This window comes from Scardinius erythrophthalmus, assembly GCF_964197995.2.
Source record: "Scardinius erythrophthalmus genome assembly, chromosome: 14".
Classification (NCBI taxonomy): Eukaryota; Metazoa; Chordata; class Actinopteri; order Cypriniformes; family Leuciscidae; genus Scardinius; species Scardinius erythrophthalmus.
Genome location: NC_138234.1, coordinates 26096045 through 26110914, shown reverse-complemented (window position 1 = coordinate 26110914; position 14870 = coordinate 26096045). Strand labels below are relative to the sequence as shown.

At 35.2% G+C, this 14870-nt stretch overlaps 2 protein-coding genes across 3 annotated transcripts; both read left to right on the top strand.

The window, feature by feature from the left end:
* The first annotated feature begins 692 nt into the window (after nt 1-692).
* Nucleotides 693-4820, top strand: LOC308701921 (regulator of G-protein signaling 21). Its single transcript, XM_081384400.1, has 5 exons — nt 693-820; nt 925-1011; nt 1360-1412; nt 2779-2945; nt 3247-4820. Exons 1-5 carry the CDS (start codon nt 744-746, stop codon nt 3424-3426), a joined length of 564 nt encoding a protein of 187 aa, XP_081240526.1. The 5' UTR covers nt 693-743; the 3' UTR covers nt 3427-4820.
* A 2981-nt stretch (nt 4821-7801) lies between these two features.
* rgs13b (regulator of G protein signaling 13b) lies at nt 7802-10986 on the top strand. 2 transcript variants are annotated; one of them, XM_081384958.1, is made up of 5 exons: nt 7802-8266; nt 8403-8462; nt 8576-8637; nt 8790-8956; nt 10078-10986. In XM_081384958.1, exons 1-5 carry the CDS (start codon nt 8190-8192, stop codon nt 10264-10266), a joined length of 555 nt encoding a protein of 184 aa, XP_081241084.1. In that variant the 5' UTR covers nt 7802-8189; the 3' UTR covers nt 10267-10986. The 2 variants fall into 2 exon arrangements, with proteins under 2 accessions (XP_081241084.1, XP_081241083.1); XM_081384957.1 differs by having other exon boundaries at nt 8032-8266; nt 8573-8637.
* The last annotated feature ends 3884 nt before the right edge of the window (nt 10987-14870 follow it).

Here is a 14870-nt window from a genome sequence, read left to right as displayed (position 1 = left end):
CAGGCCATTTTTTATTATTTATTCATTTGTTTGTTTAAGGTTCTGGGGGAAAGCTTACTTAAAGTGAAGTGTGCATTTTGTAGCTACTAAAATAGTTAGTTTAGCTTACCCAGCAATCATGACATCACATCAGGTCATCACATTCTTACCACTCTCACATGACCAACGATACTATCGCATCAAAGAGCCTAACATTGACGTTTGATGTGATTATGAAACTCAAAGAAAGTGTTTGTTGATAAGGTGTACACCAATGAATCACAAACCCATGAAGAATTTTATTACAACATTAGCAGGATGTGACCCGGTTCACAGAACGAACAATGACTCTCCTACATTAACTACAAGATATTTTACACGTCAACTTTTAGTCAGAAGTACCTTCGTTCATCTAAAAAGCAGACAACAGCTTCTCAACTGTTGCGCTATGGGCGACCCGAGTTCGTCCTTATCACATTATTTTTATCTTCAAATGTCGTGCTGTCATAGAAACAAGAAAATGATCATAATGCGTCTCCAATTCAAGAGCAAACATGAAAGCAGACCTAATATTGTGATATTTATGAGTCATGGATATCCGGCGGAAGATTCGTAGTGTTAATGGCATCCAGAGATTTGTGTGAACATGTCCAGGAATGAAAACATCCCATTCTATCTGCCTGGCGACCGTATATAGATGGGAAAAGTCTGTCAAAAACATGAAACACAGATCATTCTGAATAAATACTTCCCGCCACCTCACGATGCCTAAAATGCTTTTCTCGAAGATTCGGATCTACGAGTTCAGGGATCTTATTCGGAATAAGAAACAACCAATGACGTAAACAATTTTGCTTGTCTCTCCGCATCGCCTACATGTAAACTTCTTAAATCGACTGATATGCTTGATGGATACAAAAGTGCTTTTTTTTTTTCATCACATAGACTGGACGTCCTGTTGAGCAGAAAAAAGCAGAAAAACAATATCAGATGTGTTTTAGTTCAGAAAAAGACTGAAGTGTCTCATTATCAGTAAGTTTATTGTTTATTGCATAAGTAGTCAATTTTTAGGTCAAACCATATATGAATGTATACTATAGGAGAGAGTGTTGTTGCCTTTATAGAACATTTTAAATGGTTTTTCGGTGTGACAATTTTATTTATTTCATTTACGGAAATATTAGTTCAAACAGTATGTCCATGTAGTCTTCATAAAATAAGAAAAATGTGAGTAAATTTAAACAAAATATATAGTAGCTATTGCATGACGCACCACATTTAGATAAAATAAAAAAAGTCAAATGTATTTAAAAGTGTTTTATATCTCTATAGATGGCAGAAATATTTAATTTTAAGCACTAATTTCTTCATCTTTTTAAGACAGGACCGTTTGACACATGGGCCAAAGCTTGCTGATCTGCTAGAAAATAGAGGTTAGTTCAACCACTCTTCAACACACAGTTCTTTACTGATGGTTCCATGAAGAATCTTTGCCATCCATTGAACTTTTGCATTACACAAAAGGTTTTTTTTTAGTGGAAAAAAAGTTTTTTAGGATGTGTTCACACTTGTAGTTTGCTTCTCTTGGGTCTTTTGGTCCAGACCAAAAAGAAAAAAGTCCTGAGCATAGTGTTCACACAGTCATTTTAAGACTGAACCTAAAGATACAAAAACAACAACAGCAACGGCTTTAAGGACGTATATTTTGTGACAGAACTTACAGAATATCAAAAACAATGCCATGTGCCTGGCTAAATGCGTTTGCTGTATGTGCGTATGATAGCTGAGAACTTATAAAGCTGAAGAGCTTAAAACATAAAGAAGTCAAAACATCACCAGGACTTCCTACGTTGCACATAGACGAAGATCTGCTGCAAGGAGAAGCGGTTCTGACACCTGTACCGAACTGTTATGGGCTCATATGCTTGAGCATTCTGTCCTTTTAGGGTGGTATCTTGTGACATCACTTCCTGTTTTTAGTTAGTTGTCTTAGGTCCACCTTTTCAGCTTTCTTGGTCTGCTTGTTTGGTGCGCACCAAGGTTTGGACAGCAGCGTTCACTCTTATTCAGATGAACCGCACTAAGCGTGTGTTCACACTTGGCAGGTTTGGTTTGATTAAAACGAATTGCGATTGCTCTGTTAGTGCGGTTCATTTGAATAAGTGTGAGCGCTGCCGTCTGAACCCTGGTGCGCACTAAACAAGTGGACTGAGACTGCTGAAAAGATTGGTCTCAGTCCTCTTTCAAATGAACTCTGGTGTAGTTCGACTGTAATGTGAACACAACACGGACCATATAAGCAACACAAAAACAGGATGTGATGTCACAAGATACGACCCTAAAAAGGAAAATGTGAACTGACCCCTGAATATACTGAATGTAAACTAACTGACCCCAAAATATACATCACAAAAGCGTTTTTTTTTTCTTTTTTTTTCTCGGTGTTAGAAATGACAGTGTGAATGTTAAGCGAACCAGGACTAAATGTATCGTTTTCTTTTTTAATATGGACCAAAAGAACCAAGAGAACCGGAATACAAATGTAAACACCCTAACTGAGCAATCGCACCAAAGTTTGTTTTATTTTAACTGAACCAGCCAAGTGTGAACAAACCCTTATATTATTAAAATGTTCTTTACTCTAAGAATAAATGGTTCTTTAAAGAACTGTTGACTGAAAGGTTCTTAAGGGAACCCAAAATGGTTCTTCTATGGCATCACAATGAAAACCACATTTTGGAACCTTTATTTTTAAGACTTTATGTATATTATATATATATAACATTCTTCTCCGAACAGATTACCTGGCTGCCTTTCGTTCATTTCTCCAGTCTGAGTTTAGTGCGGAGAACATTGAATTTTGGCTTGCCTGCAGGGAATATAAGCGAATGACTTCATCTGGCAGACTCTCTAACAAGGCAGCAGATATTTACAAAGAGTTTCTCCATCCCATGGCTCAAAAAGAGGTCAGTATGTGCACTTATTAAAACATTAAAAAGAGTAGGGCCTTTCCAAACAGTTCAATGCATTACGACTGAAACGCCATTGCATCATAGTAAAGTTTATTAATAGGTGCAATGGTAGTTGAATATTTGGGATGGTAACTGAAAAGTTGGGCAAGGCACCAGATTTCTTCTAAAATGCATTAATAATGGGTCAACAGAAAAACAAACCTGAATTTTTGCATCTGGTATATTTGCTTAACAAACACCATTTAAATTAGTTTTCATAGATACTTTCATAGATCTGAATGTTACATTTTCACAGGTCAACATCGACCATCACACTCGTGAGAAGATCAAGAGATCTTTGGTGAAGCCCGACCTCACTTGTTTTGATGAAGCTGAGATGCAAATATACAGACTGATGGAGAAAGACTCTTGCCCAAGGTTCCTCAAATCTGAGGCCTATCAGAACCTGAGGAATACAGCCAGGAAACCAATGTAGACCAACTGTACCGATGACAGCTAATTCACTGGAAAAAGGTTTCTTAATGAGCGGCCGCACAGAAAGAGGACATATGCACGTGGTTTAGAGGAAATGACTGAGGAGAACAGAAAGTGTATGTGGTGTGCAGATGCTCAACTTCATTGGTTTTGAGTGATAAGATGAATGAGAAAAAAATAAAATGTCACTGTTACAGGAAATGATCTAGAATGAATGTACATTTCCACTGTTATTTGAGAGATGGACTGTTTTGCTCTGTGAAATGGGTGCTTTTTCTATAAAAGTTGATCTTGAAAGAAGATTTCTGTAAGACCATATCAGACAAAATGTGTTGATAAATTGTATTGTGACATCTCAAGATTTTGTGTCATGGTGTCTCCTTTTCAAAATATTTCAAACATCATTTTGCTCATTATTTTATAGTATACAACTTTTATGACATAATATTTGAGAGACCACATGGGACCAGTTACAGCATAAACATTCACTTTACCGTATTCGAATAAACTGTATGATCTTTTAGGTTATGATTCAGCCCTGTTACTGTCGTATTTCTACTGTTTTAGTGTTAATTATAATCATAACAGGCAAGAAACAACCTAAAGTCATATGGATTTTTCAATTTTAAGAAAAAGTTCTATAGTAAATTGTAGATCAACTATTCAGTGCACACAATTGGTAGTAAACATTTTTCATTTTACATGAGATATAATGTTTTGATCCAACTTACAATTAAACTTTTTAATATACTTTTTTCCAGGCATTCAATATCTTCATCTGTCCAAAGTATGAGTGAATGTCGTGCCATCTTTATGGTTAGAACACAGAAGCATACAGTAAATAGCAGATTAGCTATATTTAGACAGTCTGTGGACACTGACTAATTATGAGCAGAAAACTGAGGTTTCCCATAGTCAGTGAAGAATTGTGTTTTGGTCAAATGTTCGACCCGAGCGAATTGATGCAGAGACGAGCCTTAAGTGAGAGACGCTGCCATAAAGTACAATAATAATCCGGGTCACCGCCTGACCCCCACTGTGACAAAAACTTTCATCCTGAGGGTTCAAGACTTTAAAAGGCAATTCTGAGCTGCTAAGCATAACTATGTTTGACTAACCTCGAATTTCACCAAAACAGTGAATGTCAATGGTCGTGTGACGCACGATATATCACACTCAGTGTATGTCCTTTCTTGGGGAAAGCAATTCTATAACAAAGACAGCACTGTTTTTTAAGAAATAACTGTCCTCGTCATATTGAAAGAAATTCCATGTTTATTGGATTAAGGTGCTTTTTAATTTAAAAGTATTACTGAATGCACTGAATGCATTTGATTTTATGAAGGGTTTTTCATGGAAATGTTTAATTTGGACATTAAAAAACATTTTCAAAGCTCAGGAGACTAATGGAGTTCTGTTATATTTATCAACTTTGTCTCAGATGTTTCTCTTAAAATAGCTGAGGAGAAATGAAAATAGAAATCCGACAACTGTTGATGTATAGTTCAAAACATCATGATAATATATATATATATATATATATATATATATATATATATATATATATATATATATATATATATATATATATATATAGTTGATATATATGTAAAGTGAGTTGAAATTTGAGAAGCAACAGCTTAGAAAGCTCAATTTGTTTTCAATTTAATCTCACTGCCGTTTAAAAGAAACACTTGAGATATTGAAAATGTCTTTATTTACTTCTAAACATTCACTGTACCTTACACATTCATATAATATAAAATATAAATCACAAAGATAACAGGATTGACATTTTAAGATTGTCTCCTACTGACAAACATGACAAAACATAAAATAAAGTGATAAACAAGCAGGAGATATTGCTTGATTGTACTTAAAAAGTAAGTTCACTTCTTGAAAAAATTATGACTTTTTTTTTAAATGTATGTATGATAATAATGATAATTAGATAAAGATGATAGTGATGATAAAGATAATAGTGCTAAAATGACACTAACAGTTATTTTTTTAGTTGAGAGAGTATAAGTAATTGATTTTTCTGGACACTATTTGCTGCTGCTTATACCATGTACAACTAATTCAATCATACATTATTTGAATTTCCCCCATACATTCACTTCTCATCTCAACGCAACACAAATGTTGTCATTCAGAAGTGACACTGATGTGAAATCATGTGGTAACACAGACATAAGGAAATTATTTTACACAGGCGACAGTTAAATGAAAGCTCCCCTCTTGAAATTATCCAGCCAGTGGATGCACCAATTATTGACAAACCGTTTCACCAATATGTGTCTGTTATTATTAGTCGGTTTCAGCCAGAGAATGACACCCAGACCAATCTCTCACTTAATCTGACCAACATCTGCTGCCAAAACAGTCGCCATGGCAACTAAAAGGAAATGAGTAATGTTCTCAGGCGCTGATATTGCCAGAGGCACAAAATTGCTCAATTGCACAATGGAGAAACTGACAGTGTTACAGTATGTGTGGAGCAGTGAGATCGATTGCGCTGGTCAGGTGACTTTGAGGATGTCTACACACGCTGTCATTAACACACGGAGTCTAATGTGAACACTTCACTGCCTAGATCCATTTTTGAATAAACTTATGGAGAAAAAAACTTAGCAAAGTCACTGGATTAATGCACATAAAAAACAGAAATGGTCCATTGAAAGGGTTCATGATTTATGAGTGACCATGAAAAAGGAAATCTTTTAAAAATCCAGCTTTTTAGAATGTACTTTTTTTGTATTCAAGTTTGTTTCATATGGTTTTCCAAAACTTTTATACTTTTTTTCAAGAAAAGTTTCAATTTAATGACTAAAAATGTCATGTGATGTAACCATCAAGCATAGAGTTTCCATACACTTTGAATACAAGTGTCCACAACACAATCATTGTTTCCCAAAAAGTTTTTATACCTATTTTTATCTAGTTATTTTTTTTTTATTTTTTTTTTTATATCATCAATATTAATTAATACATTTCATGATGTATTTTTCTGGAGTGGCACCACAAGACATTTTACAACCTAATCTATTTTTTTCTTGTCAAAAAATTTCAGAGATATACTGACTTTACACAGTCATGACAAGAGTCTATCATAAAATATGCTTTTTACCAGCATTTTGGTTGCACCAAATGACTTTGATGTGTTGCAAATTTTGTCAAATATATATATGTATATTGATAGGAACAAAATTTGAAGGTTTTTTTTTGTTCATAAGACTTTTTTTTATAAATATCATTTTTTTTTTTTTTTTGTAGAGTTGCACCACATGATACATGCAACCTAAACTAATCTTGTCTTGTCATAAAAACACCTTTTTGTCTGCTGGGGTTTATAATATTATATAATTTTTTTCAGCAGGTTCCTGCATGTTGGTGACTTTTTATTAATAAATAACATAACTTTTTTTTTTTTTATTGTATAGGGTCCCTAACGACCCGAGGTGTGTAACAGTGTAAGTATATTTTTCTGCACAACAATAATTGAATCTTTGATAAATAAGTGCAATTCAACTTTATTCCTTAAGGTGACAATATCTGATACACAATGATGTGTACGAAATGACGTTTCACTCATAGTTACCACAGGCAGAAAACAAAAGAATAGGAAGTATCATCAGTGATTTACTGCAGAGCAAGTACTGAACGCAATCAAATATTAGTGTCACTGTCACTTGATGGTGGATCTGGTGATGAAGCTGTCACCAATCAAAACATTGATTTTGAAGATGTTGAAAATCATAGTTTTGAAAATATGTTTTAGATCGTAAATATGAGCCAGATGCTGAATGTACTAGGAAACGAGCTCTGACGAGGACAGTGATGATGGTATAAAACTGAACCCTTCCAAGCTCCAAAATATGCTTTATTTTTATTCTTCTGTAATTGTTACTCTTATATCAGGAGAGTTTCATATCATCGCGACAGGTAGAGATCCATCCGTGTTAGATATAGATCCGGGTCGCTAAAGACCTGAATGTGTAATAATGATTGGTGAAACATTCATGCATTTAAGGGTTAATAAGTAATAGTAAAGCACTATTTTGTTTAGCAAATAACTCTTTTCTTTCCAAGAAATATGCTTCCTTGGAGTTTCTAAAAGATCTATCATAGGTTCTTCAGATCAGCATGTTTGTTTCTGGGTTCTTTAAAGCACCAGAACATAGACGGTTTTCCAAAGAACTAGAGACCCAAAGATCTTGCAGAACTTAAGCATCTGTTCTCCAGGCTTTAAAACTCTTGTCTTTTAGTGCAGGTGAAGCTAGTTACTCATTATCTATGTTTGGAGAAGGATTCCTCCCTATATGCTAATAAAAAGCAAAACAAAGACAAGACGAAGCTGTCCAACCATCTCATTTGACTCTTATTTTCATTTGTGCGCCACTAAAATTTGGACCTGTTACGTCCATAGATTACTGAAAAAGCCAAAACATGCAAAGTTGTAATTTGCTTATCAGCTATTTCAGCAGGTACGTGTATATTTACATGTCTAAAAATATGAAGAAGCAGGCTATGCTTTTCGCACACGAGCAACTGACTGGGAGGAGGGGAAGGGTTTGATGGGGCTTCCTCTTTGCTGTGGTTCGCCGAGTCCCTGTTGGTGAAACGAGCCCGTAGCAACCGTCGCAGGGCATAAAAAGCAGAGCCGGATACGCAGAAGGGAAACCTGTAGAGCACCAAGTGCAGCATGATCACTAGCAGGACCGTGCGGCTGTGGATTTCTGGGCAATAAGCCCTCGCTCTACCATGCCTGGCCTAATCCCACAACCTCTCCCAACGCACATCAACATGGACAGAGACGACTTCAGGAGAAACAAGACCTTGTAAGTGTGATCTTCAGGCATTTTTACTCAACTATCAGCACAAGGGAATCTATTATGAGTCCTAGGATGCTTTAGCGTAGGTTTTGGATGTGTGAATCATGAAATGCCGACAACAAAGCTGACTTTCTCTCCATAGAGGAAAGAACCTCATGTGCCGACTAAAGTGTATGTTCACCAGTTCATCTGCTCCGGAGAGGTAAGGAAAAAGTGACACACATATAAGGACACCAGGTCCAAAATAGTTCAAACAAGAGTTATTGCCCCTAATCCAGTTATGGTCAACTAATCAAACCCGTCTGATCTCAGCAGGCTAAGTTTAGAAGACACCCAACAATGGTCCCAGTCTCTGGAACGGCTTCTCGGTTCCAAATGTAAGTCTTTCTTTTTTTCTTTTTTTTTTTCCAAAGCACTGATATCTATTTTTGGCATTGGCTTGCTGAGGCGAGAGTAAACTAAAACACTAGTAAATTAAAGAGGTGCTGGTTTCGTGTTTTGACGCGCACCCGCATTTGCTTCCCTCCAGATGGCATGGCCACATTCCGCACCTTTCTGAAGTCAGAATTCAGCGATGAAAACATCGAATTCTGGTTGACCTGTGAGGACTACAAGAAGATAACTTCGTCCCATAAGATGAGCTCGAAGGCGAGGAAAATCTTTGAGCAATTCGTCGAAGCAGAATCTCCGAAAGAGGTAAAGGAGGAACCATACAACACCCTGTCTCTATACGCTTGTAAATCTCTATATAACCAATGAGGATGTCGACACTAGAAGTGCCTGTAATGTCACGATATGCTTTCAGTTGAATTATAGTTTTCTATGTGCTGCTCTACACCTTTATTTTCTCCTTCTGTTTGAAAAAAGAATTATTTTGATATATTATATTTAAATATATTTAAATCTCTATCTTACCATATGTACACAGTAGCAATATAATATAATATATTATTTTAAAATAATAATTAATAATTAAAAGTAATTTTTATTCATATTTATTTGTATATACAGTAACAATACAATAAATAAAAATCTCCCTCTCATATATATATATATATATATATAATTATTATAAATAATTCATTATTTACTGTAATAATAATTTACTTCATTTAATAATTATAATAAATAGTATAATAAATAAAATTAATATAATAATATTATAAATATAATAAAATAAAAAATATTTAGTATAATTATTAGAATATTATTATTAAAAATATTATAAATTATTCATTATACTCATTTACTATTAATTTATTATAATATTTTAATTATAATATTCTATTAAAATATTAAACTTACTAATTAACATATAATATAATGGATAAAAATGATGTATGTGTTTATATACCATTCTTTTTTATTTATTATATTACTATAATTATTCGAAAATATTAATATTATATAATATTATAAAAAAATAAGTTAACAATTTTAAGTTAATTTGTAGGCCCCCAGCAGAGGATCTCGATACCTGGAAAACAAATATAAGGAACAGCACTTGAATGTGAAATTAATAAGATACTACACTTACCTACACATTTGCCCCTACACATACTAATACTGTTTTACAATAATACTGTTTTATACTAATCGTGGTACATTGTTATCTCTTTTGCAATGTATTACGCATACAGTATGTAAATAATTTTATTTAAAATTTTATTTCTCGCAATTCTCCAGGCTCTCCGCAATTAAATTACGACTTCATTTTGCATATTTCCAATGTAATTTATGATTATTTGGGCAGTACATCTCATAATCGGTTGCTTCCAGTGTAGGGATAGTGTAAATGCCTCTCATTTGCATCACAGATAAACATCGACTATCACACACGGGAGGAAATCAAGAGAAATGTGAGGAGTCCGACGGCAGAGTGTTTCGACGAGGCTCAGAAGATCGTTTTCGGTCTGATGGAACGTGACTCTTACCCCAGATTTCTACGATCTGAGATGTACAAGACCCTCCTCGAGTCCCTTGCTGCGGATGATGCTCGAGGATGACTGTGTGGATATATCACACCAATGCTAAAACTGGAACGGTCTGGTTTTTGTGCAGGACCAGAACCCCAAAGCTCGCGCCCCCCGCCGTGTGGAACTTCTGAAACTAGCAGGAGACGAAAAGGAGCAATGGTTGGGAACATGCTGTTGATATCAAGGCAAAATGACAAGAAACACAAGTCCGACGTGTTGCTGAAATGCCAGGAGTGCTTCTCAACTGAGGGTGCTTCCTGTGTAGATAAGGAAGCAGCTCCTTCAAGCCCTTCCGGTGGTTTCCGAAGCTACAGTGTGGGGACAACACTATCGTCTTTTCCTGGCACTTCCAGAAGATCTTTATAAACTGCTTTGCCATGTCCTACAATGACTTTAGTAACAAAAAACTACCTCAGCCTATTGGTTGAGGTGGTTTGGACACTTTTTTGAGAGGATCTTGACATAGGACCATCCTATTTCAACATCAGTGCCTAATTGCCACACAGATGTATAACATTAAAGAAAGAAATGACCTACTAGAGAGGTCAAGATGAAAAAAAACAAAAACAAGTACAGTTGTAGCATGTGTGCCACACACAAAAACCGTAGGCATTACTTGTAATGTTATAACGTTTAATTTAAATGAAGGTATACTACTATTTATTAGCCACAGCCACTGGTTGGATGTTGACTTTTGTCATTTTTGAGGACGATAAAATAAAGATTGGACACTGTTGAACTTTTCACTCCATTTTCTTTTATGTCTTTGGTTTGCTTCATAGTGATTCACCCAGTTTCCTTTGCTTTTCTTTTGCGAATTACTGAAAACTATTTTTCTTACTCAGTATTTTGTCTCGTTTCCACTTAAATATCTTACGTTTTAGTTAGAAGATAAAAAATAAATATTATATATATATATATATATATATATATATATATATATATATATATATATATATATATATATATATTTATATATGAATAAATTTTTCTTCTAGAATGATAATTTTTATCAAGCTCGTATATTTAAGTTCAGTAATTTCACTTAAATGGCAATGAAAATTACCTATGAATTGTCATTTAAGTGAAATTACTGAACTTAAATATATGAGCTTGATAAAAATGATCATTCTAGAAGAAAATTTCAGATGGCACTTAGAGGCTTTTGCATCTGAACTCTTCATATATATATATATATATATATATATATATATATATATATATATATATATAACATTTTATTTATCCTTGATAAGTGTATATCTAAAAGTATTTATATTTATGGCCGACACAATAAGCTTATAATTGACTTTCATATTCTAACCGATAACTGGACGATATATAAATATATATTTCTCTAAATGCAATTAACACACATTAAAGGGTTAAATCTTCCGAAAAACTTCCACTATCCCTAAGTTATTGCTATCTAAATCTAAAAACCATACAGAAACAATATCACCTGATACGATTAATAAAAAATAACCAATATGATGTCAGTCTATTGGGTGAAATGTCTTATTACCCAATGTTTTAAGGATGTTTAGATGTCCTCACAGGAAAACAAGACAGTACATCCATTACAGATATTGCATCAAACACCAAAAGCACCACTAAAGGTGAACTTTACAGGTCCTGTCAACTCGTTTAAATTATTTTATTTTCTAACCCTTTGGCCGAGACGAGATCCCATGACTATTTAGTGAAACAATTACCTTTGAAACAGGAACAGATGAGTTTCAGTTCCCACAGAACAGGGAATTAAGAAAGACAGACTTCATAAGTGCCAGAGAAGTGTGCATTGCACCAGATACTGAAAAGTCATGAGATCTTGCAACTCGTACATTTCTGCTATTGCATGCCTAATGTTGCCAACGTAGTTTGTGACGCAAGCCTTCCTCTGTGAGACTTGCCATTTAGTAGACACTTCACACTAATTGCAGGGACTGTCCTGCTGGAGAAACTTAAATGTGTTGGTCAAGGGCAAAGCAGAACTGTGACCGGAAAACTGTGTCTCCTTTTAGGGACAGAAGTCTTCACCCATTCGTTTCATGGTTTCTCGCGCAGAACACTAATGCCCAGTTTAGTTTGTTATGAATTTTAAACATGAGCTTTAAATATAGAGCCGTTCAGTCATGACGTCAATTTACAGTCAATCTGGAACGCTAATTTGCCATATCCAAGAAGCAAGCAAAGCTCATCGATGCATCAATTGCTTCATTTCAGAAACTGTCTCTAGCATTAGCAACACACAAACTCCTCTGACAACTCCACTGACGTCAAAAGTGTGTTGAGTCTTCTATGTTGTTTCCTGTATAGACTGTTCCCCATCAATAACAGGATTTAGGACACTTAGCATGCTACCTTAAAAGGCACTTTGCTTTTGGAACAGAGCTAATAGCTAGCATAAAACTGCTTATCAAAGATGACCAAAAGTGTGTTGCAAGGGGTCAAAACAACTACAAACATGGTCAGAAGACTTTCAGAGATTGCGTTTTAGTTAGCAAGTTGGACATGCTAGGTCGTGGTTGATTTGTTACTTTGATTTATTAATTAATACATGAATGGTGGCTTGTTAGCCTGTTAGCATCTTGTGTTTACAAAGAACACAGTGGTTTTGTGTCTAATTTATGTTGTAGAACATTATATGAAAGTCTGTTCAAGTACTAAATCACAGACATGACTAAAAAAAATCTTAGTTCTGTTTTAGGACAAACCGAACAGCTGTACTTTTACTCCCTGAATTGTCCTTGCACACATAGGCCCACACACACACAAAAATGTTCACCAAGCAAGTGAATTCGTTCACCTCTTTTATGTCAAAAACATGCACCCTCACCAAAAGGAAGTGCTCTTGTTTTCATGTTGAGGTACTTTTGGAGTCCCCCATGAGTACAGCACTTGTGTCATTGCTGGGAAATACCTTGTGCGTAAAACTTTTGGACTATCGTCAATTCGAACGGAAACTTGGCATCAATCTCACTGTGAACCACTTAAGGAGCTCACTGATATTTACAGTCTGAACACCATAACAGACGCCAAGTCTCTTAAAAACACTGGGTCTGGCATCTGCAAAGCTGGACGATACAGATGGGCTCATAAAAATGGACTTTATATGGAGCAGAGTTGCAGAGAGTTCATTTGGTAGGTCTCCCTAGTGTGTCTTTTTCCCAAAAACGCGTATCTTCTGATCGGCTGAGTTTCACTAAAAAACCTTCTGCATGAGCTGCAGATATACATCTGTACAATTTGTAATGAAATAACAAATAGGAAGTGGTCAAAAGTGCTCATTGTGTTGCAAAAGGCAAATTATTCACGTATAAAGCCATGGAGGATGTTTCATGTGGAAAGATACACCAAAATATCATTGAACGTGGGCTAAATTTGACCTAGCAACCACACAGAACACCTTAGAAACCACACACAAAACCTGTTGGCATACTTGTACTGAAAGTGCATGAAAACCTCAACTTGATCATGTGAATTTTAATAGTCCCACATTCAAATCAAGCTGTTTTCCATATCCTCTTTAGCACTGCACTGACAACCAGGCTTTGACACTAATCACGTACACAAATCTATATTTGCATCTCATTGACTAAACGAATGGAAACATGCATAGTTCTGATGCCACACTGGTGACAGGAACAAACCGCTCTATTTGTGCTATTCAGGGATGTGATCGCTTTCGAGCACCAAAGGCTGAAAACCAGTATTTCATGTTCAAAGAGAATAGGATCAGGTGAATTACACGGTGCATCATGACTAACACATGCATATTGGATATTCAAAAGGTTCAACTGAGAACTTTCATTTCTTTCATTTGTGTTCTATCTAGGAACATTAAATGCATGAGACATTATCCCACATTTTGATAGTTATATATATATATAGGCCTGATTCTGATTCCGATTTCGATTCTGCTTGTCAAAAAACAAAAATAACTTACATATCATTCACATTTAGTCTTATTGCAAAACATTTAATTGTAGCTGACTATCATGAACAAAAATCAATAGGCTAAAGAACACTTACGCAAGGAACATTTGCAGATCCAAAATAGTAACACATGCCTGCAGCACTGAAAACAGCGCTCGACGTGATTTAAAATCACATTAAAATCACTTTTTCTGAACGCACGTTTTGGATGTGTGCGCAGCACAGAAAACAGCGCTCGAGTCTTCTCACGGTTGAGTGGTTTAAAGTCATATTGAAATGGCCACAAAGGAATCGAAATTTTTATTTTATAACAAGTATTCGATTCCTGACCTCAAGTATTCGATTTTTAGAATTGGAATCGATTTTCAATTCCCAACCCTACTCACCAGCCACTGTGGCTAGTGCTTTTCCAAAGTTACTGGCATTTTCACTGGCCACAATTTTGACAACTGCCATATAGATATTTTTTTATATTATCTCATAATTTGGTAGCAGGTTTATTAGGCTGCTGTCACTTTAAGACCTGACGCACAGTTCCATTATACTGTTACACATGCGTTTTCTTTCTCAACTATTTATGTTCACTTAAAACATAACTGACCGTGTTTACGTGAATACTCGTCAAGACCGCTATTATGACACTGTTTTGTGTGTATTTGACTGTTTAAGAGCAATAATCAGCTAAAATAACTCAC